At 34.6% G+C, this 23015-nt stretch overlaps 1 protein-coding gene across 1 annotated transcript in view; it reads left to right on the top strand.

Moving 5' to 3' along the window:
- Dcdc1 (doublecortin domain containing 1) overlaps nt 1-23015 on the top strand; it is a 451021-nt gene that overhangs the window by 196450 nt on the left and 231556 nt on the right. The window contains 4 exon segments of the mRNA XM_027936717.2: nt 9292-9393; nt 12478-12641; nt 15604-15729; nt 18180-18285. Coding sequence (XP_027792518.2) covers nt 9292-9393; nt 12478-12641; nt 15604-15729; nt 18180-18285 — 498 coding nt within the window.

A 23015-nucleotide genomic window follows, 5' to 3' on the forward strand; every position in this document is an offset into this window, starting at 1 on the left:
ATTGAAATTATTTGAGATTTGTATTCTTTTTTATTGTCATTTTAATAGGTTTTTTTTTTTTTGATGGTGCTGGAGATTGAACCTAAGGGTTTGTGGTCATTTTAAAAAGTTTAAAGTTCCTCAAGTACTCATTTGTATTAGTAAAAAATCTACTTAAAAATCTATAGAACAGTTAAATGACCAGAAGGAGATACCTGAGTCAATTATCCATGGAATGGTGGCAGGATGTTTTATTTTTGCCTCTTCATTGTTCTGCATATTTATTATGTCCTTACTTCCATTGTGTATTTCTTGATTCTTTCCTTTCCTATTTCATTACTTTCCCCAAATGTGTATTCACAAGCTCCGAGCTGCTCCATTTCATCTAAGTTATTTGAGTTAACAATGGGAAAACAAATTGAAAATATTTGCAAAGAACAAGTGGTAAGACATGCCAACCTGATCTTCATTTGAAAATGAATTGTGATGAGAGTAGAAAAATATTCAAGGTTATGAGTTTAAGAGCATTCATTAACTTTTGGGCAAAATGTGATGGAGATAATCAATTTTCATATGTGGATTTTACCATAGAAGGCACATGTTGGGACACCCATTTTAAAGGTAAAGAATCATGAATGCTTTTCAACAACTCATGGAATAGCTAATTAGCAGTAGGCACTGAAACCTCTCACCTATGTTTCTTTCCAGTGCTTCCCCCCGCCCCTAACAGGCATCTGTAACCAGGTGTAAATCTCCATGTGCAGGAAGATATAATCTTCCTTTCTTAGCTCTGCTGAAGAGAAAAACAGCATCTGTATCAAAATCAGGGAAGAGCAATTGGTCCAGGCATTAGCTTCCATGCAGTGCTTGTTGTAATGAGACAGGCTTTCCCTGTGCAGTCCTGACATCCTAGAAGGTGCCCAGAGAATTGCCAGGTGGGCAGTCAGCGGGGAAAGTCCACAGGCCAGAACTATATTACTGTCCCAGCAGTTATTCAGACTAAATGCAACCACTGAACCTTACTGTTGCAGGCACACACTCTCTCTCAGGGAGATTGTCCTTCTCCATAGCAGTTAATTTGTTTTTACCTCTCAATTAGCTTTTTCACAGTGTTTGATATGCTCAAGTTGCTGAGTATTTCCTTCCTACATATGTTCCCATTCCTTGGATTACCCACTGACATCTATGTTAGTCTGACTCACCATGAGTATTTTCAAGCATGAAATATTTTTTGAACATAAATAAATGCAGATTTTCCAGTAAGCACAAATGAAATGATACATTATACCTACTTAATATTTTCCCTACAATTTTGATGATTTTTATGATTAAAAAAAATGGACTATTTCTAGCCAGGCATAGTGGCACATACCTGTAATGCCAGTGGCTCAGGAGCCTGAGACAGGGGAATCCCAAGTTCAAGATCAACCTCAGCAACTTAGTGAGATCCTGTCTCAAACTAAAAACAAAATGGGGCTGGGAATGTAGCTCAGTGGTAAAGCACTTCTGGGTTTGATACCTAGTATCCCCTGCAAAAGGATTATTTCTTAAGATAAAAATGTTTTACTACATAAAATAGTTAATTTTTGTATAAGTTTTAGTTACCAGAGTACCCATTCATATTAATAGAAAAATTATGTTTATAAGCATATTTGATATAAAAAACTAAATAGCATTAAAAACATAAACTCTATCCAAGGGTGAAAATGTGATCTCTAAGGCTGAGGATTTGAGAAAAGCTGATGATTTGGTTCATATTTAATCCTGTAGTGTTCATTTCTCTTGGAAAATAGCATTTGGGGATACGTGATTATATTTTTCTCATCAAATCCCTTGTCTTTTTATTAGAAGAAATATATTAAGCCCAGGAATCTTTATTTATCAAGCCACTATATTATATATAATACAAATATTATACTCAACTACTGACAGAATGCATATATCTGATATTTTAATCCAAGTTAAATATAATTTCAGGTACTTGATTAATTTAATAGACGTGAAATTCTGTTTTTCATTGAGGTATTAAAAAGGGCTCATTGAAATAACTTGGCTTAGGACATGACCACTAAGCAAATTAACCTTGCTACTACCTTCTAGATAATTTTGAACACTTTCATATATTGAACTTATAAAGAATTGTAATTGTATACAAAGAGAATATTTTTGTGGAGCTGTATAACATATTGTAGAAATTTTACTTTGTTAATAGACAATAAAATATGGGGTAGGAGAAAAGTATTTTTAAAAAGTACTTCAACAAAATAGGATGTGGTGGCACATATCTGTAATCCCAGTGGCTCAGGACGCTGAGGCAGAAAGATCACAAATGCAAACTCAGCCTTAGCAACTTAGCAAGGCCCTAAGAAACTTAGCAAGACTCTGTCTCAAAAAAAAAAAAAAAAAAATGGCCAGGGATGTTTGGCTCAGTGGTTAAGCACCCCTGGATTCAATCCCCAGAACCAAAATCAAAACAATAACAACAAAAACTACAACATACATAATGAAAACAAATACATAATAAAACATGACTGTAGATACTTAAGAAGCAGGTTGCAGGCCCACTCCTGTACAGTAATTGTGAAGATGATGAAAGCCATCCTATAGGATTCAACATTCCCCACCTCACTTAGCATTTCCTTATCTCCCACACCCAACTCAGTCTCTCAGGTACCCCAGGAGCTTACTAGTGCCCTTTCTTCAAAAGTTGCTCTTAGGAAAGTCATACAACAAGACCTTTCAAGTAAGATAGTCATTTTCAAATTTCATTCTTACATCAAAATTTTTTATTGGAATATACTCCTACTATAGAAAATAGATAAAGGTAGGATCTACAGTATTTGAAGCCAGAATGATGGCTGCTTCCACAGACTCACCCATCAGATTGGCTCTCCCACCACTCCCTCACCACTTATATATCAGCCCTACCCAAGGCCCTCTAGGGATTTCAAGACACTGAGATTAAAAATTGCGGCCTTAAAAATTCAATAACCAATAATTCTGGCTCTGATTTCCTCTGCTATGCCTATAGCATTCTAATTATGTCAGAAGTGTGAATCTTCAAATGGAATTTCAAGTACTGGCAAGTTGATGGGAGAGATATTTTTTGATCCACCCATAAAATCCTACCCCATAGGCAGTCACCTGTTTTTCATATTTGTAAACGTTGGGCTGTATTGTAACTTACACTGGAAATTTAAAATGTCTCCTTCAAGATAAAATTTTAAGTATACCATTTCTGGGACTTATAATATTATTTGTCTTTTAGTAAGGTGTTCTTTAGATGTATGAAGCTTAACAAATAATTTATTTTCACTTCAGTACATTTTCATATACTGGGACAAAATGTGTTGGTCTCTTACCTGTTAAATACTGTTTAAAGATATTTGTGTTGGTTAATAGAATACTTTTTCACATATGTAATATAAATACACTAATTCATTATTGACTTTTTGTTATCTGAATCTCATAATTTTAATATTTGCTTTGGATGTATCACTAACTGAATATTAAGTTTAGACATGCTTACTGTTTGATTTATGCTATATAGATAGTGTGGACATTCTAAAAACCACTCTGCAAGTCTATAAAAACAGAAAACCAGCAGTATTTGTGTTTGATTTACTGTCCACATGGTATTAATTCAGTTAGAGTTGATTTTCTATCTTCAAAGTTGACTTTGAATTAGGATTGTATCAAGATTTTTTTCATAGTTAACTAGATTCTTCATAAGAAAAATATTTAGGATTTTTTATGTCCTTTGACTTAGGTAATAAAAACCTTTTACTATAAAATATTTTTCTATGCTTTTAGTTTTCATGCCAAATTTCTCATATAGAGTCTCTAATACTAAATTTAAGAGTAAATTTTGATATCATTAATTAAAAACACCATAGGACTTGATTTCTCAAGATCTCTCTGCCCCTTTTGAGTAGTTCCCCCTTAAAGAAAGCATTTAGCCGTTGTGAGACCTCATCCTTAAAACCTGGCTGCTGTAGGTACTGCATGAGCTTATGTATGTGACAGTGTGTCCTAGACTCTGAACTATCTTACCTGTGTGTGCTGGCTGCTGTACCACACTGCTTGGATCTCCTCTTTGTGACTGATATACCCATCCCCCCACTGTAACAGCTATCATGTCACTTGGGCAGTTGCTCTTAGTGTAAAAAAGCTTCTTCTCTTAAAATTGGACTTCCACTTTCAGGATAGCCTGCATCTGACTTTAGGCAGCTACCTCGCCTCCATTTGGACAAATCTAAAGGGTAACTCCAGCTATAGAGCTCCCTTTAAAGACCTCTGTTCCAAAACATTTCACCTCCCCCTGCCCACTCAGCTTCTCTCCCTTACCAGTATTGCCCCTGAATGCTCTCCAGTAAACTTCCTGAAGACAAATCTTGGTTTCAGTGTCTGCTTCCAGGAGACCCCAGTCCAATACAAGATGTAAGTTAACGTTATTTCAACATGTGTAATTATATTCACCTGAAATATGACAGATAACTTTGTAAGGCTATTTTATATTTCTTTTTTGTACCAGACCTCTAGTAGTAAATCCTGTTACTATATGGCCTCTCAACTTTTGACAGCGCACTGTGGTGTCATTTTTCTATTATTGCCTCTTGACAGCATTACATCCTGAGGCATTTTGAAGCTTAGGTGTTTGGCCTTCTGCTCACGCACTAGAGAGCTTCCTGGGTGGTCTTCCAGTTTGTAGAGAGTTTGGGAACCTGCTGTTCTTCCACAGCTAGCTCTTAACCAGACTTATAGCATTAAAGGTCAGATAATGGTGTGGAACAAGAACTTACACAGCTCTTGGATAGATGTCACAAGTGATGCCAGGCAAACTCATCAAAGAACTATATTGGCTCATAATTCCCCATTCAAGAGAGCTTTTCCTATAGTTTAAGTTTTGGTAACTGTCTCTACAAAATGTTGGCAGTAAAAAAAATTCTTTTGGAACTCTGTTGACATTTTTATGACTTTACAAATACTATATATGAACAGTTATATTTATGTTGGTTAATTTATTTTTGTAGATGCAGAAATCATGTTTTACCCAATGTTAGTCTAGCTACAGATTTTATTTCCCAGTCCTACTAATAAGCAAATGCAAAAAATTATTCTGGAATGAACAACAGAAGTGGACCATTTATTACCATGTGCATTGTAACTACTCTGGTGTGAGCCAATGTCATGGACCCTTCAGATTCCTTTTGTTGTCTGTAGCTATTCACAACCTAGCAGCCATAATGACTTTTAAAAAAATGTAAATCTGATCCTGTTACTACTCGGCTCCAAACCCTCTAATGATTCCTCATTCCACTCTCTCTGCTTATCACTCTGATTTCATGTTTACTTCCTTTTCTTCTTTGTCACTCTGCATTAGTCACACTAACTTCCTTATGGTCCTGGAACATACTAGACACAGGAATGCCCAATTTAGTTACTGTAGTGGTTCCCTTTGCCTACAATGCTCTTCTCTAAGCTTCGTGCTTGGCTAGCCCTCTTCTAAATCTTTGTTCAAATAGTTAACTCCACTTTAGGTCTATCCTGAGCATTCACTTCATATGGTGCCTATCATACCCACGCCACTCCTTGATCTCAGGCCTGTTCTGACCTATTATGTTTTTTTCTTCTTTATATAACACTTACTACCTTATAAGTTACAGAGCTGCATTTACCATAAAAAGAAAAAGTAAAAGAATCTTAAGCTTCAGGATTCCTTCTCTGCCTAAGTCCCTTCCCAAAAGCCCAGAATAGGCCCTAGTCCTCACATGGATGTTCAAAAGGACACATATTCCTGTAAAATTTGCAAACCTCTTTATCTTTTAACTATAACTAGTTTAGATCATTATCCACTCCAGATTCCTCTCCTTCATGTTCTCCCTGTACCAGGTAATGTTGAAGTGGGTGCAGACATTTTTTTTTTTTGAGGTATGGCAAAGGGGAAATTGATTTAGAATCTGTTAGCTCACACTCCATCATTATAACAAAATGCCTAAGACAATTAACTTATAATGATAAAATGTTTATATTGGCTCACAGATTTTGAGGTTCCAGTCTATGATCAGTTAGCTCCATTGTTTTAAGCCTCTGTCAGGAGAGCATGTAATGGCATGAGTACATAGTGGAGGAAACATGTTCACATAATGAACCAGGAAGCAAAGAGAATTAGGAAGGGGTTGGGGTTCCATAATCTCCTTCAAGGGCATAACCCAAGTGACCTGAGAACTTCTTATTAGGCCCTATCTCTTAAAGGTTCTATGAGTTTTCAGTAGCACCACCTTGGGAACCAAGTCTTTAACACATAGGTCTTTGGGGGACATTCAGGGTCGAAACTATCACTGGGATGTAGCTCAGTGGTAAAGTACTTGCCTAGCATGCATGAAGTCCTTTGTTCAATCTCTAGTACCACAAAAAGAAAGAAAGAAAAAAGATTCAAACTATATAACTACATTTAGTTTGGGTGTAGGTGAATGTAATTAGTAGTTTCAGTAACTAATCTGTATGGTTTTGCTAGTACTAGCCTTTTTGGTGTGGGAAAAGCTTCCAGGGAGAAGGCTATTGCCTGTTGGCCATATAGGATCTTGCTTTCTTTCTGTGTACTAGAGTGCCTGACGATGAAGGTATGTGGATAGATGGTGAAGGATAAACATAACATGAAATTTGTAGGGCCAACTAATTTGCAGAAAAATCTTCCACATTTAATAGCTTATATTTTAAAGAAACTTGATGAAGATTTTCCCAAATTTGAGATCAATAGTCTTCTCCCTGGTGCCTACCATGTATCCACTACTGTTCAGGTACTTAAATGTTTATTTAAACATTCACTGAATGAATTAATGAATTTACAACATTATAAATAAATGTTTGGTGTCAATCTAATTTAATCCTGCTCAAGAAAAGTCAATATCAACATGAAGGAAAGTGAAAAGACTGTGGTGCATGGAAAACATTCCTCTTAGAACTCTGTACTTTGTGTAACTAGAGCCATAGAAGTAAATTCCTTTTCCTAGGTGTTTCTTCAGCAGTTATCAACTACCATGTTTGTCAAGAGGATCTGGATCAATATTTTTTAGGTTCTATTTTCTTACTTCTTGATCCCAGGGCTAGCCCCAGCTGCTTTTTGCATCATCCTACACCAAGGGATTAGGATTTAGTTTTAGGAAGGTGGAGGCATCAGCAAGCCACGGGGAAGCAAATACAGTAGCCAGTTGTTCTTAAGCCAATGATGATACAATAGGAAAACAAAGGTAAACAATTTTTAAAATATTTTTGTATATTTAGTTAACCTTAGAAATTCTATTTAGAGCGTTATCTTTGTTTAAACATTGGGCATTAGAAATAAAGATACTCCTCATTGCAAAGGAAGGACAAATATATACATATAGGACTTACATATTTCTTAAAACGGGCATATTACCATAGAGCTTTAGAGCAAAGCCACATCTTAAGAACGGAATCTCATAGAATATCTGTTTGGAGAATTTTTATTTTTGTAGACATACATTCATTAAATGAATGACTCACAGAGGGCAGCCTTCTTTGACTTAAACATCTAAATGTTTGATTTACCATTAAAACACCTCTTTTTTTAAATGCCCTTATTGCTATTTTGGCAGTCATAGCCAATTTTTTGTTGTTGTTCATTTGTTTTTTCCTCTGGAGAGCACATTTTTAGACATCCTAGGGAAGTCTTATAATCGGTAGTGAACAAAGCAGTGAGCTAATGAAGGTGTTAGGTGTTGACCAAATCCTCTCTGCTTTCTCAGTTTGGCACTTAGCACTCACACTGCTATTTCCTAGAATATAATTCGCTGCACTCTGACTCCTCGTCTAGCAAGTCTCAACAAAGGAACATCAATAAGTTCTTCAAACTGAGCTTTTGTCAACACTAATCTTGCAGAACGTATGCCACTAGAGTGTGACCTTCATTGTGAATTTCTCTCTTAAGAGTTTTGTGCTAGATTAGAGCCCTGAAGAGATTATTGGGACAGTAAATTTCCCGCCTTCCCCCCTTTATTTCCCATAAGTTTGCAGGCAGCAATTGGGTTCCGAAGGTTCTTTGCAAAAGTAGATTTCTTGCTCAGAATTGTATCTTTATTCAGAAAAGTACTTTTTAAAATTTCCATTTGGAAAAGACAGTGAAGGGAGTGGAATGTCAATGCACCAAGTCTTGGAGCTGCAGTGTCTCCCCTGCACAATCAGTAGCTCAAGGGAAAGCACTGAGTGGAATGGAGCCTACAGTCTTAACATTATTACTCTTTTTGTTTTTATTTTATGAAATAAAGGCTGAGGAAGTGCTATTGAAACACATTCTTCCCTAAACAGGGTTAAAGCTAATGAAATACATTTTGAACGGTTGCAACAGCATTAAAGACAGTTTTGTTTTTAAATGAGTTATTCTCCCAAATTGCCTTCTCTGGAAATAGCTCTAGAAATACATAAAATGGCTACACTGATGTGATGGGCATATCAGAAAGGGGGAAAAAAAAGAACTTTTGAGGGAAAAAAAATAAAAAGCAAGGATTTAAATTATTCATCAGGCCTCCCTCTGGCCTGCTTCCTTTCTTGCCTAGTGAATGGCATACCCTGCATGGATCCTCAGTATGGTCAGGGGGTAGTGTTCACTCTGGTGGAGCTGTCCTGTCGGGACTGGTTTATTCGGATCCTTTTGACCAGAACATTTGCCGGTATTTTTTTCCCCCAGCGAGTGTTGCATAATGCAATGTTATGAATTTTATCTCTGTTCTCAACAACTTGTTGGATATATGCACTTAAAATGAATGACTTTCATCGTACTGTTATGCAATAAATCTGTCAAGTTGAATTTTAGTAAGCCAAAAGATGAGCTGAACACTGATCTATTTTAAATATAAATCAAACATTCCTCATGTAATTTGTGGTTTTATGTTTTTCAAGAAGAACGAAATGAGCTAGTTAATTGGTTTGCAAGCTGACCTTTCGTTGATGCTTCCTCCATTTAAGAGTTTTTTTGTGGCCAGTGATTCTTCCTTCAGTGTCCAAGTTTTCTTCTATTTTAAGATTATAGGGAATGTGAATCAGATTGGACACTGAAACCAAAGGGAGAAGCAGGGTCTTTACTTTATACTATTCTTTTGATTACTATTGATTTCCATTGCCAATTATTCACTTGCACATGTTCATATAGTTGGTTCTTGCTTTGCACATCTCCCACAAAGTTCAGTTGATACAGTTCTGTGCAAAGACTACCAGCATTTATGTATGTATGTACAAATAAATGTATCTGTGTGCATGTGTTTATTGTAATTTTTCACTGTGTTTATTTTTCAGGTGTTTGAAAATGGTAAAGACACTGGAGAAACCTCTGTTTATATCAGTAAAAAAGATTTAGGCTCTAATAGAACAACTCAGACTGACAATATGTTGGAAAGAGTGAGTTTATTATTTATTAATGACTCTAAGTGTTTCCAAGTTACTTACAATTAATTTAGACAATTACATCTTAAAGTTGGGTACAAAAGATCAATCATTTGCCCCTCTATGAGCTGAGCTTCAGTAGTGTATTAACTCCTGAACCTTTACCTAAACACCATCTTAACCTTCATCATGTTTATATTTGAAAAATCTGTTCACAGCAGGACATGGTTTTGATACACCAGGATTGCTCTCTGTTTTTACACTTTAACAAGAAAGGCATGATATTGAGTGGAAGGTATGCTCTGAGCCTAGGATGTTGCTGCGCCCTAAACCTGAGTGACTAACATACAACTCTGGTCTTCTCCCATGCTCCAGCTGGTTTATCTTAGGCACTTTTACCTTTGCTTATTTTCCAGGCAATTGGGATGTTTCTCAGGCAGAACCAACATGTTCAGGGTCATTATTTTAGGTCTTTGTCTTGCATAAAAGGACACGGAACTCCCTGTTGTTTACAAATTGGGGTTATGCGCCCGAGTGCACACCAGTGTTTTGGGCTGTATTGCCTGGCCTTTGTTTAGAAGCTTGTTCCTTTCTCCCCATTTCAGTTTAGCACCTCCAGACTTACCTCTCCCTGGTGGAATCCATTACCTGTCCTTTACAGCCAATCACAAAAGTTGCATATGCATTGGGAGTCTGTCATTGGATCATTAGCTAGACCCAGAAGAAATAGGGAAATGCTACCTTGATTGATTAGAGAAAGATCTGGAGCCTTGATGTTTCTTTTTACCATCACACCACTGAATATGCAAATCATCATGATAAAAAAAGCCTTCCCAGAATTTTTCACTTGACTCCCTGACTTTTCACATTAGAATATTTTATTTTTTCATTCATGCTAAAATTGAAAATGATATTTTATCATAGAAGGAAGATTTATTGTATAGAAATTTCTTGTATTGACTTATAGCACATTGAGATTATGCTTTGCTTGTATATGCAAGTAAATTTGGGGGAAAATTTTAATTAGAGGCATTATAAATCTCTTTGTTAGAGACAGCCCTTGCATGAGACACCCAAGCATGACTGTTCCCTTGTATGGACACTCTTCTCAATCACTAGCCTAAGATGTTCCACACTCTTCTCAGATCCCTGAACAAATTCTTATCCTATAAAGGCCAGGTGATGATAGCTTTAAAGATAAATGGGTGAAGATTATCACAATTTTTGGTTTCCACAGCCCAGCCCTAACCAATGATCTATAGATGAAAGGCACTGAGGCTCTTACCTCCTGTAGGCTGTCGAATGCTCATCTTTGAACACCTAAAGTGCAGTCTGTCACCAAGTTGAGAAAATAGAGATTGCAATGCAACTCCTGTGAAAGTGAATTTGGTTAAGTGGTCAGGTGCTCGCATCCCATGTCTACCATATACCCCTGTCCTTTGTGCTCATTTTTTTCTTTGCTGGATCAGGTATTAAATCTTTTGTATCTTCTCCCTTTGCAAAAAGGTGATGCCCAAGAAGCAAAATCTCTGTGATTTAAAGAATGATCAGCATTACATGTTTTGTGAAATAATAGCAAAGCAACAAAACTAAGCTTCAGGGTTGAGATCACACAGAAATAAATGCAGGGCTTTGGAAATACAACCCATAGATTTCAAAACACATTTGTGGTTCCAGCGACAAAAACAAAACAAGGCAAGTTTTTATTAATGCCTTTGCATCACCATTTTTAATCAAAAATTTCATCTCTGCTGGATCAGAAACGTTAACTTTAATGAAATGAAAAAAAAATGTGTCATAATTTTCAGCCTTTCTGATGCTTAAGACTAAAAAATGTGGTCAGTATAGAGCTGATAAAACACTGAAATTAGAGATACTATTATTTATCTTGAGGGCAAAGCCTAATTCTTAGACATTACATATTTGATGACAAAATAAATTTGTTTAGTAAGTCAAGAGTTTATAGAAAATTAGTGAGACACCTGAGGTGTACAGGGGGACTGCAATTTTCCCTTCTTTTCCTCTGAACCTTAGCATTTAGCATTTCTTAATATATTTCAATGGAAATTAATAGAAGGATTTTTTTTTTTTTTAAAAAAAGGACTCTAAATTGCAGCTAGACAAGCAAAGACCACAACTATATCCATATCGCTGCAGGAATTATAGAGTAACAAGAAATTGAGAGACACAAGAACTGACAAGGAAAAGAAGTAAAGGAAGCCTGTGACAGAAGGCTGGGGGGAGAACAGAGTGATGGATAGTGTGGGGTGCAGAGCAGAAAGAGCAGAAGCCGGAACACTGAAACAAAGGTGATGGATGATAATGAAAAGATGTCTTTTAAAACACCATATGCAACACAGTTCAGTTAGGTTTATTTTATGTTTGAAATGTGCCTTCAATTAGAAATCTCTTGATAATTTAGAGTCTCTAAATGTAAGATAGAAGCAAACACTGGCAATGCTATGATTTCAAATATTAAATGACAGCATTTCATACTTTACACTTCAGTGATATCTTATTCACAACTTGAAAACATCCATTATTGAAGATGTTCATAAGCATTTGCAGGGCTCATAATTAAAATGCTTCCAGAAAGAGTTCTCAGTGAATCAACTTAGACTGAAAATCATATTTATTTTTGCAATCCTCTAAGTGGCAAATTTTTCTACCATTAGTTACCTGAGGTTAGTTGGGGACAGGGAGATTGCCTATTGTAAAACTTGACCCTGGTCTTTGAAGGCCCCTAACAAAATGCATAGCTCAGACAAGAAAAGCATCACCCTTATCAAAGAGGACCGTTGCCTTGTGTAGAAGCTAAATGCTCTTTCTGCGAGACTGTCACATCTGCTTTCATTCCCTGTGCCAAAGGGTCAGAGCTCAATCACAAGCCTGTGGCACCCCCTGCTGGTTAAAAGCCCATGCTCATTTTGTTACTTTACACTGAGCTAAACATTGCCGTCATTTCACACTTCTTTTAACATTCTATATGCATTTAATTATCATTTGTTTGGACTTCATTTGTTACAGAGTGGAGACAGTTTATTACAGATGTTCACATTTTAGGTTATGTCTTCATCCCCCTTCCCCACCCTCTACCAGTTACTTCTCAAGATTCATCAGAGGCTTCGAGGTTCTTCCATCAACACACCAGGCCTCAATTTTTCTTCAGCCCGGCTTTTCGATGAGCATGGTCAAGAAATTAAGAATCCACTTTTGCTGAAGAATGAGCAAAAAATTTGGGTCTCTTATGGTAAAGCATTCAGGTAGGAATGAGGTGTTTGTTCTGTCTGTCCTCAGTCTTTCCAGGGGTGAGCTAATTAAGAGGAGTTGAGAAGCCAAGTGGCACATTTTATAAAATTAAAAAAAAAAATTGAATTCCAATAAAATTTCAGGGACATTTTTGTGAGACAGCATTGTTTATGGAATATGACCCCTTTCTCTCTCTCTCTCTCTCTCTCTCTCTGACTTTCTGTCTTAATGCCTTGTCATAGTTCTTGAAGTCTGCCTGTCAGCACAGCAAGAGGGATTTGTTCATGTCTGAGTAGTCACCTTAATGATAGCAGATGGAAACGCCACGGGGGGCCCAAGCCCATCACACTGTCATTGTCGCACACTGCCCTGACCTGCTTCCACTCCTCTATTTTTTTGTCCCTTTTTAAAGGAGAAATGGATGGTAATTGAAAAGGATCTTAAGCAAGATTTATGAAGCTGTAGACAACATGATTCCCCACTATCTCTCTATGTTTTCACAAATAAAGTCTTAACCTTTTAAGCACCAATGACAGGACATTGGTAAAGCTTGTAAGCCCTAGCCTATCAAAGTTATATTTCTCAAAAGCTCCTTACATTATCCCACAATAATTACTGGTTATTGCTAAGCATTGTGTAAATTTATATAGATTGGTAAATTCCTGCATAAAATTATCTGTGTTTCCAAAGAAAACGACTATAGTATACAGGCACCGATGAGCTGGGCTGTTGTGTTGAATATCTTGGAAATTTATGCATATTTTGACAGGACACATCCAGATGAACTCCGAAACTGCTTGTCAGAAAACTTAAACACACTTTTCTGCCTATTTTTAATTTTCTGAGCTCATTATTTAGCCGTAAAACAGAAAAGGGTAATATAGTTTTGTATATGTGGTATAATTGATCATGTTAATTATAAAGAAAATCAGAGACAGGCTTAATTCTTAGAAGACAAGGGACTGATTGAATTTTCTATCTTTTCAAATAGTCAAAATTTCAAATATTGAAACAAAACTCCAGTCGGAAATTGTTGACAGTATTAGAAGAGTTGATAGAATAAGTCATGGTATCATTTTAACAAAATTTTGTTCCATCTGTCCCAGAAGAATAGAATAAAAATATTTTATGATTTCTTACTCTGTGCAGTTTATAGAATTAAAAATATCAATAAAATGTTAAGTTTTTTCTCACAAGCAAATAATATAATGAAATTTTGAAAATAATTGTTTTTTAAAAATGATGAAAATAGTAATGAATTTTAAAGTGGCAAGAATTCTTGAATAATTTAGTAAGCCTTTCCAATTACAAGGAAAGGCTTTAATAAAGTGTGTCATTATTATTTCTTCTGAATGTCATTGTCAAAGTGAATGATTTTGATGTTTTTAATGATGTTTGCTATATTATTTTTCAAATATCAAACACTGTTCTTGATGGATCGGATTGTATTTGTGGAATGACTAATAAAATGTCAATAATCTGGAATATCCAAAAATTAATTAAGGAGGAGTGTAACTCCAGAAATTTAAAAATGCATATATTTATTTGTATTTATTATTATTTTAATAGGATAATGCATTTTTTTCTAGTTTGGAAAATAAAGCACTAGTCTGCTGAACATACCAGGTAACCTTAGCATTTTGCCACCCTTGGAAATTTAAAAATTTGTATGTCTAAAAAGTTATTGCCATCTGTTTTAAAATATATTGAGAAAATGTGCAATATGTACTGCCTAAATAGTACTCATATTTAAAAAGTAATTCTAATGTGTCTGAATTATGTTGATAATGGGGGGTATCAAACTACTCATTTGTAGAAGATGATTTTGTCCAATATTTGAGTCTTTTAATTATTACCTCCCCCCCAATTTTTATTTTGAAAAATTTGAAATCTACAGAGAGGTTGAAAGAATAGTATAATGAATATATATTCTTCACATAAATTCACCAATTGACAAAATATTCCATATTTGTTTTGCCTTTCTTATATCTCTTTTTTTCTCTTGATTAGTTTGAAAGTAATTCCAGACAACTAAGACAATTTCTCTCCTAAACTCTTCAGTTATCTGAAGCATTTAGGAGTAAAATTTTCACATTATAATATTTCACAGTCAATAATAATGTGTCATCTTCTGACATGCAATCTATATTTTAAGCTACTCAAAATGTGCTTTATAGATTTTTATAATCTGGTATCCATGTAGGCTTCCTGTATTACATTTAGTTGTTTTCTGTAGTTCTTTTTAATCTAAAAATATTCCTTCATCTTTGTTTTGCTTTCCATAATTTTTTTTTTCAAGAATCAGGTACTTTTCTAGTAGGCTATACACAACCTATATTTGTCTCAGTGTCTTTTCATGTATATTCAGTTTCAATATTTCTGGCAATAAGACTGCACAGGTGAAGTGCTTGAATGCTTTAATTCTAGAGTTAAATAACAAATCTTTGTTACCAATTTAAAGAAAAATGGTTCAATGGACATAGTGATCATTCTTTTTATGTAAGATGTTTTCATTTTAATTTTTATTCCCAAATTCACTTGAGACAGAATGTCTTAAACAATGTAATATGATAATCAAATCAGTAAAATACCTAGTAAGTCTGCAAAAAATAGTGGTCAGATATTAAGAATTCATTTACTAACAGTTGCAGATATCACTATGGATGCATTGCAGTTATATGTGAAAAAGGAATAACATATAAATAAGTGTTTTCTCAGCTAAATGCTTTTATTATTGCAATTATTTTAAAAATTATATATGTCATAACTATTCTTGGCATTTTATAAATGAGCTAAATAAACTAAAAATACATTTCAGGTGTCAGGATACCAACAATAATGCTATATAATGGGAAATTTCATTTATATCTAGATTTTCTTAGACACTGATATTGTATACTTTTATTATTTATTTGTGCTCAAATTTCAGTGAATGTATAATTAGCAGATAGCTTTGACAGATTTTTCATTTTTCAGATCTCCACTAAACCCTGTTTTGGGTTTGACCTTTGACCGAGTGACTGCATTTGCCAGAGGTGGCATCACAGTTGCCTATAAGACCTTTTTGGATCCTAATGCTGTTCTGCTACCTGGATGTGACAAGTAAATTAACATATATTTGATTAAAGTAATCTATCACCTAATTCACGTTTTCCCTGAGTGAGAAATTTGAAACACTAGAAGGTGTTCTTTGAATTATCTTAGCAATTATTTATTTTATTGAGTTACTCCATGGCATAATGAGGTTGTGCCAAAAGACATATTAACTTTCCTTAGTTTTAAAAAAATCATACAGGGCAATGAGCAGGCTATACTTTCTGTTTTACATAAGTAACAATTTTGATTGAAATGTAAAATCTATTTTTAATGCTTATTTCTAAAATTTTAAGTGGGGTCATTAAAATAAAAAAATTATAAGTTCTCCATATGAGTGTTCATATTTAAGCATTTCATATGATGATGATAAATTTAAAACAAAAGTAACATGCTGGAGGACTGGTGAGACAGTGAAGAGGACAGAAGAAGTTCGAGGGTCTGGGAGCCTAGCCTCATCTCTGTTTGATTGTCCATGAACATGATTGTCTGTTTCTTTCCTGTAAATAATAAAAGCTGGTGTTTACTGAGTGTTGACTATAGGACAGGCATAGTTATAAATGAATTGGGTAAGAATGTATTTAATCTTCAAAACAATGATTTAAATCCCATGATCCCCCATAACCCTACTATTACTACATTCTTCAGAGACAGAAACCAAGGCAAAAAGAAGTAATTTGCCAAAAGTCATACAGCCTATACATGGTAGTGCCAGGATTCTGATCTAGGTCAACTGTTTTTCAGGAACTGAGTGCCTAACTACTACACAGCCCTGTCCAGTAGAATTTTCTATGGTGATGGAAACACACACAATGACTATTGAACACTTGAAATGTGACTCAAGTGATCAAGGAACTGAACTTTAAATTTTATTTAAATTAAATTTAATATGAATATATAACTAATGACTAGTATACTGGATATAGTGACATGATACTGATACTAGGTTTAGATTAGGTGATTTATCTATAAGGCCTCCATCTAGCTTTAACATTGCCTAATTTAACAAACTACACTTCTCCTTAATATATGCTTGAAAAGGCTGAATAGAGGGTATACCCAGAGAAGTAAAGCACTGATGTGGTTCACTCAGCCTAGCTAGTGACAACGTATTGCTAAATACATGTTGAAGGCTGTACTCACTGGTCTTCCGTGTAGTTATTTAAACAAAGCTATATTACCCAATGACTCCTTGTACTTTCCAGGCAAGAATGACTCTGTTTCTTTTGATTCTTTTTCTTTATAGATAGAAAATAATTCATTGGCAATCTTTTTTATAGACATTTTTTCATTGATAAGAAAATTTATTTTGTGTGCAATAATCTTTACCCAAGTTGTTAAGTCTGCCTAGATACTTTACCTTAAAGTTTTAGCTAGGAGTTTATATTTTTATTTCATGCAGTCCTTTTTAAAAATTTACTTCCCCAGGTTCTTTGAATACTGCTTTGCTGAATTGCTGAGTTGACTCAAATTAGGTCTAAGTCTCTAAGTATAATGTAAGCTGCCTTTATGGAATCTAAAATAATTTGTTAGACAATATCATTTTTACATTTCATTTGAATTTTCTTTCTATGCTCAATAATGAGTCACTTGAAATCAGAATTTTTTTGGGGGGTGGAGTACCAGGGATTGAACCCAGGAGCACTTAACCACTGAACCACATCCCCGGCTGCTTTTTAATATTTTATTTAGAGACAGGGTCTCAATGAGTTTCTTAGGGCTTTGCTAAGTTTCTGAGGCTGGTTTGAACTCATGATTCTTCTGCTTCAGCCTCCAAATCTGCTGGGATTACAAGGATCACTTGAAATATTAATAACCAAGTTCTTCTCATATTTCTCAGAGAATTGATAAAAATTGCTATTACCAGTCGCAGGACTGTTTTCTGTTGAATAGCATGCTCTATGTTGTATCCTAACACATCAGTGTTGAGCCAGTGATTTGTTGTTGCTGTTAGGATAACAATTGGGGGACTTTTAAGATAAGTTATTTAGCTAAATTAAGAATGACATTCAACCTCTCTAGTTTGTGGTTTTTCCATATACCCACTAGATTGCAATGTCTCCTATGGCTCTCTTGAAAATACCAAACTAGTATTTTTGGAACAACCATTGTAAGCATAAAATATCCTTTATTATTCATAGTCTGTGTATTTGGAATATAAATGTAACAATGAAGATGTTCTCCACAAGTGATTCTATAAGATTAAAAATCCTTTTTTAAAATTAATAATTAATTAGTCAATATCATAAACATTTGCAAGATAAAATTTTAAGGCTTCTCTTTTTTAATTATAAATACCAATATACTTTATAAATTTCTGTTTTAAAAGACTATGAACTGTACATTGTTTTTTTCTCTTACTAGTAGAGAATAAGATGTATAAATTATACTAGAAAAGAATAAAACAGTTTAGTGCTTTTTATTCTGACAAAAATAATTAAATATTTTACTTTTGTTAGTTGGGACATTTGTGAGGGATTTCCAATTAATTTCGACTGCACCAGTCAACAGATACCTGATCAATTTGAAAAGATGGACTTGGAGAGCCATTTCCTACAGAATAAGGTCAGATTTTATTTGTTATACTTAATAACTACATTCTACGGTGAGGGTACTCAGTCAATATACTATGGTGACTGAGTGAATACTTCTGAACATGCATTAATATAAATTATTTTTATAAGTGTTGGGACAAGTTTTGTTTTTCTTCTTGTTAATCAAGTCGTTCAAAACTGAAATAATATATAGCATTCTTACTTGAAAAAAATCTACTAGAATTATGTCATTTAAGTCCTATTGCTTGGCATATTTTCTTTGTACTAATTGTATTAATTAAGTTGGAGTTGTTGAAGAAAGTCTTTAAGATGGCTGTTATCTCTTTGTACTTTAGGATCTGATCTATTTGTTCTATAGGTCAATGAATTCTTTAAAGGAATATTTAGTTTATTGGCAATCCAATCCAGAATGTCTGTTTAAAAATTTAGAAATTTATCCTTTGGCTAAGATTTTTTTTTCAAAAGAAACTATAAAAGACATTTTAAATATGTCTCCAAAGAAGGAATGAATAATTGTTTTGTTTTTCTTGGCTGAAAAACTCTGTGTGAGATTGTTGTTCATTTAGGCTGCATAAGCTTTAGTTTTTAAATACATGAAATCAAAGCAAAAGGGCACCCACACCCACAGACATAGAGATGCCCAGAGAAAGGGGGACTTCTGTCAACCCGTCTGGTTCTTTATTTCCAAAATAAAATGCAAGATTCATTGTGTCCACCTGATTTTTAAAAATTTCTCCATGCTACCCATTATATTCTCTCTATTATGTCAAAATTTATTCAGAAAACATTGGTTGTTTCAGAAGAGTATGTATCTAAATAATAAAATTATAAAAATGGAATAAAATCACTATTTCTAATCATGTCTGGTTTTAAGCAAATTTGGTCAATGAAAGTAGATAGAATGATGTACTACTGCCATTTGTATTTTATATTTATTTGACATTAAGATTTATTTACCACAGTTCTAATCCCCTTAGGGTTCCTTGTTTTTGCTGCAGCATTATTTTCCTGCTCAAAAAAATGTCATCTGCCTGACTGTTGCCTAATGGTGTTCCAAATTCTCATCTGTCCTTAATTGATCACAGTGATGCTATATTCTACCCTACTCTACTTACCTTTCCAATCTCCTTGTCTTTTTGATTCATCCTGTGCTGTACATTATAGTCAGAGCTAATTAATTGCATATCATAATGTTCTGCTGCCTCTATGTCTTTGTGTGGGGGGATGGGGAGGTGGGGTACTGGGGATTGAACTCAGGGCCTCACACATTCTAACCAAGCACTCTACCACTGAGCTATATCCCTCCAGACCTTTTAATTTTATTTGGAGATAGGGTCTCTGTAAGTTGTCCAGGTTGGCCCCAAACTTGCAATCCTCCTGCCTCAGCCTCCATAATATCTGGGATTCCAGGTGTGTGTCATCTTGCCTGGCTCCATAACATGCTTTTGATACACTGGTGCCATGACTTGTGTTGTTCTATACCTGGGATATACTCCCAACCATTATAATTTATTGCCTCTATGACTTTATGCAAGTTCTTCTTCCATGCAGCCTTTTCATACCCACCAGAGAGAATTGATCTTCTATTTTATATTCTCTGCCCACCATTCTAGCCTTACCTGATTTCATGAATGCTTCACAGAATATCTCTTTACCTCATCTTTATCCTCAAACCATGTATAATATTTCTGGTCTTGATATTCCCATTGCATACATGCTTTGAAGACTGATTTTAGAGTTTGTGTTTGTGTATACTCATTTGTTTTAGTCTCTTTGTCCACTACTAAATTGAGAACCCTTTGGACACAGACATTATGACTTACTCATCTCTGTATTCCTAAGTGCCAGCACAGAATCTTGAATGTAGGGCAAGTGCATAATACATTTTTGATGAATGGATTTTTTTGTTGTTGTTTAGCCATAACCTATCTTTCAAGGCTGACTATCCTCTAATATGTTCTTTGTGAGTTAGCCAAGCCAAATTGTTCATTTGTTGTTTTCTGAAAGCACTCCATGATTTCTGTTATTATGCTCATGTGGATCCCTCTGCATAGTATTCAGCCTCCTTTTTTTTTCTTTGTCACCACTCCCTGGCTTTCTCTGTCACCTTGTGCCATATGATAGCATGGAGTCTGGCAGTAGTTGGCATTCAATAAATGCTGTTGAAATTCTGCCCACCATTCTAGCCCTACCTGATTTCATGAATGCTTCACGAAATATTTCTTTACCCCATCTTCATCCTCAAACCATATATAATATTTCTGGTCTTGATACTCTCATTGCATTCCTTCTGTGCCCTTTACAATGGCACTGAACTAGATGTTACTCTTACCACTTTTTTTTTTTTTTTTTGCACGAACCAAAGTTAACCAGACTCCAAGTTTAGGCAAATTTCAGATTATTTTGGGCTCAGTGGTGTAGAGGTAGATTGAGGATCAGTGGTGAAAATCTTGGGATCAGATCATAATCCAGATCATAACAGAGTGCTAGGGAAACTGGTTCTTGTTCTGTAAAAATAAAGGAACCATTGAAAATATTTAGCAGAGGTGAGATCTGATCTGAGCCTCGTGTCAGGAAGATAATTCAAGAGTTCCTTGTCTTCTCTGCTACATTGAAAATCTTTCAAGGGCAAAGAGTGCCCTAACCATCCTTGTGTCTGCTGCAGTATCTTCATGCTCAGAGTTTGCTAAACTGAATTGAGTTCATGAGTTAATTAACTTATTAATTAACTAACTCAACAGAAATTAGCTCAAACTTGAAAATATTAGATATCTAAAAGCTCTCGGGAAAAGGAACCTAAAGGAAATTTTCCCTCTCTCTCTCCCTGCCAAAGTAGAACTTCATAAGATCACTTAAATGTTCTAATTTTGAAAAATGAGAGTATAGCAGTCTACAGTTATTTTTGTCATTAATTGGTGCTAATGATTTAGTGGAAATGAGAAACCATTCCATCTTAAATGTTTTTACACTTTTGTATTTTGGGGAAAAGAATTGATTGAAATAAAATTTAAGTCCAACCAAAATAGTTGTGTAAGAATGTAAAAACTTGATAAATTGGCTAGTAAAGAGAAGCTTTCAGGAAAAAAATGGCTCTCCCTTAGCTAGGACACCTTGAAAATCCTTTCAGAAAAATGTCTCAAATTATTTACTGAGAGGTGATCAGTGAATTGGGAATAGTAATTTAATAACCTGAAAAAGAGCACTTTTAAAGATGGAATTCAGGTAGAGGTGACAGATATCTACAGGGCATTTTATTGTAGAATCTTGCCTGCTCATTGAGGTAAGAAGACACTAAGAGGATTACAAGAGGGGCTGAGGGAAGGGAGGCAAAAACCGATATTCTTGATGCATAGGTTTTAAAATTGGCTGGAGATAGAGATATCAGTGCCCAACCCCTGACTGTTCTTTTAAATCTCTTATTGACAAGTAAAACCTTTCCTACAGAGAAAAATTTGGAACATATAATCCCCATTTGTAATGTTGGAGACAGATATAACCCTGACAATTACAACCTGTTGCTCTTTTATCCATTTCACAAACAGATTTGGAAACTACTACAAATTGACGATTTGGCACATACATCTTTCAACAGCTCTCTATTATTACTTAAATTGACAACACTTTTAGATTGACTCAGTTTAAGGGCAACAAAATTATATGTTTCCACAAAATGGATGAGACTTAAACTTCATAATAGTTAATATAAAAGAAAAAACATATCATGAAACAAATACCTGAAGGAATGCCTGGTTATGGGAAAATATGGCAGACAACATAGACTCAAGTGTTTGGAAGGTCTTCTAATTTGCCAGAATGAGAAAAAACTTACTTTGATCATATTCTTTCAGTACATTACTTAATAGACATTAGAAGGACATTAGTGATAACTTTCTGTATAGAAATAGCAAGAAAATCACCAAGTCATGATTTTAAAATTATGGTATAATTGATACAAGTTAACTTGTAAGTTCAGAATTTAAGGATACTAGCAAAATACATTTATAACTTCAAATTCAAGTATTAATCTGGAATTAGTCTTTTGTCAAAAACGAAGCTGAGAAAAGGCAAATGATTCTGCATTTTCCAATATCTTTGAAGACCATATCCTTTAGAAGTAATATTTTCTATAAGTTGTTTATATACTAGAGCAAATATAATATTTTAGTTTGAAATTTTAATTGATTACCATTAGCAAAGAACACAGGACTTTAAATAAATTTCCAAGTCCCTTTTTATTTTAATATCAATAACTGGAAATTATTTGAAGACTATACACTGAGACCTTAAGCAGGTTTTATTTTGCCTTGTTTGGTTGTATAAATATGTCTTTGACAATATTTTCTGCTTTCAAACTTTTCCAATTCTTTGCTATAGAGTTGAAAAGAATTATGAGGAAATAGCAAAGACATGAGCAAAGAGATTTTAGTAACTCTTCTTACAGTTACGTATAAAATTATTTAGGTTGGCCCTAAATACATGATCAAAAGTAAAATTTTTATAAAATTTCCATGTAATAAAGTAAGTAATTTATTCAGAGTGAAGGCTATGATCTCTGAACTTTTCCTTTTAGAACGATTTTCAGTATCTTGTACTCTGTTCCTTAGTAGATCTGCAAGAGAAAACAGTAAGTGGTCCTTTGATTATTTTGAATTTGCACAAGAATATTGAAGGCTACCCCCCCCCATCATTTCAGAAAAAAAGTTAAAGAAGAAGTTCTAACTTGTGGGATGTGAATGCATC

The sequence above is a fragment of the Marmota flaviventris genome, chromosome 9 (assembly GCF_047511675.1).
Source record: "Marmota flaviventris isolate mMarFla1 chromosome 9, mMarFla1.hap1, whole genome shotgun sequence".
Classification (NCBI taxonomy): domain Eukaryota; kingdom Metazoa; phylum Chordata; class Mammalia; order Rodentia; family Sciuridae; genus Marmota; species Marmota flaviventris.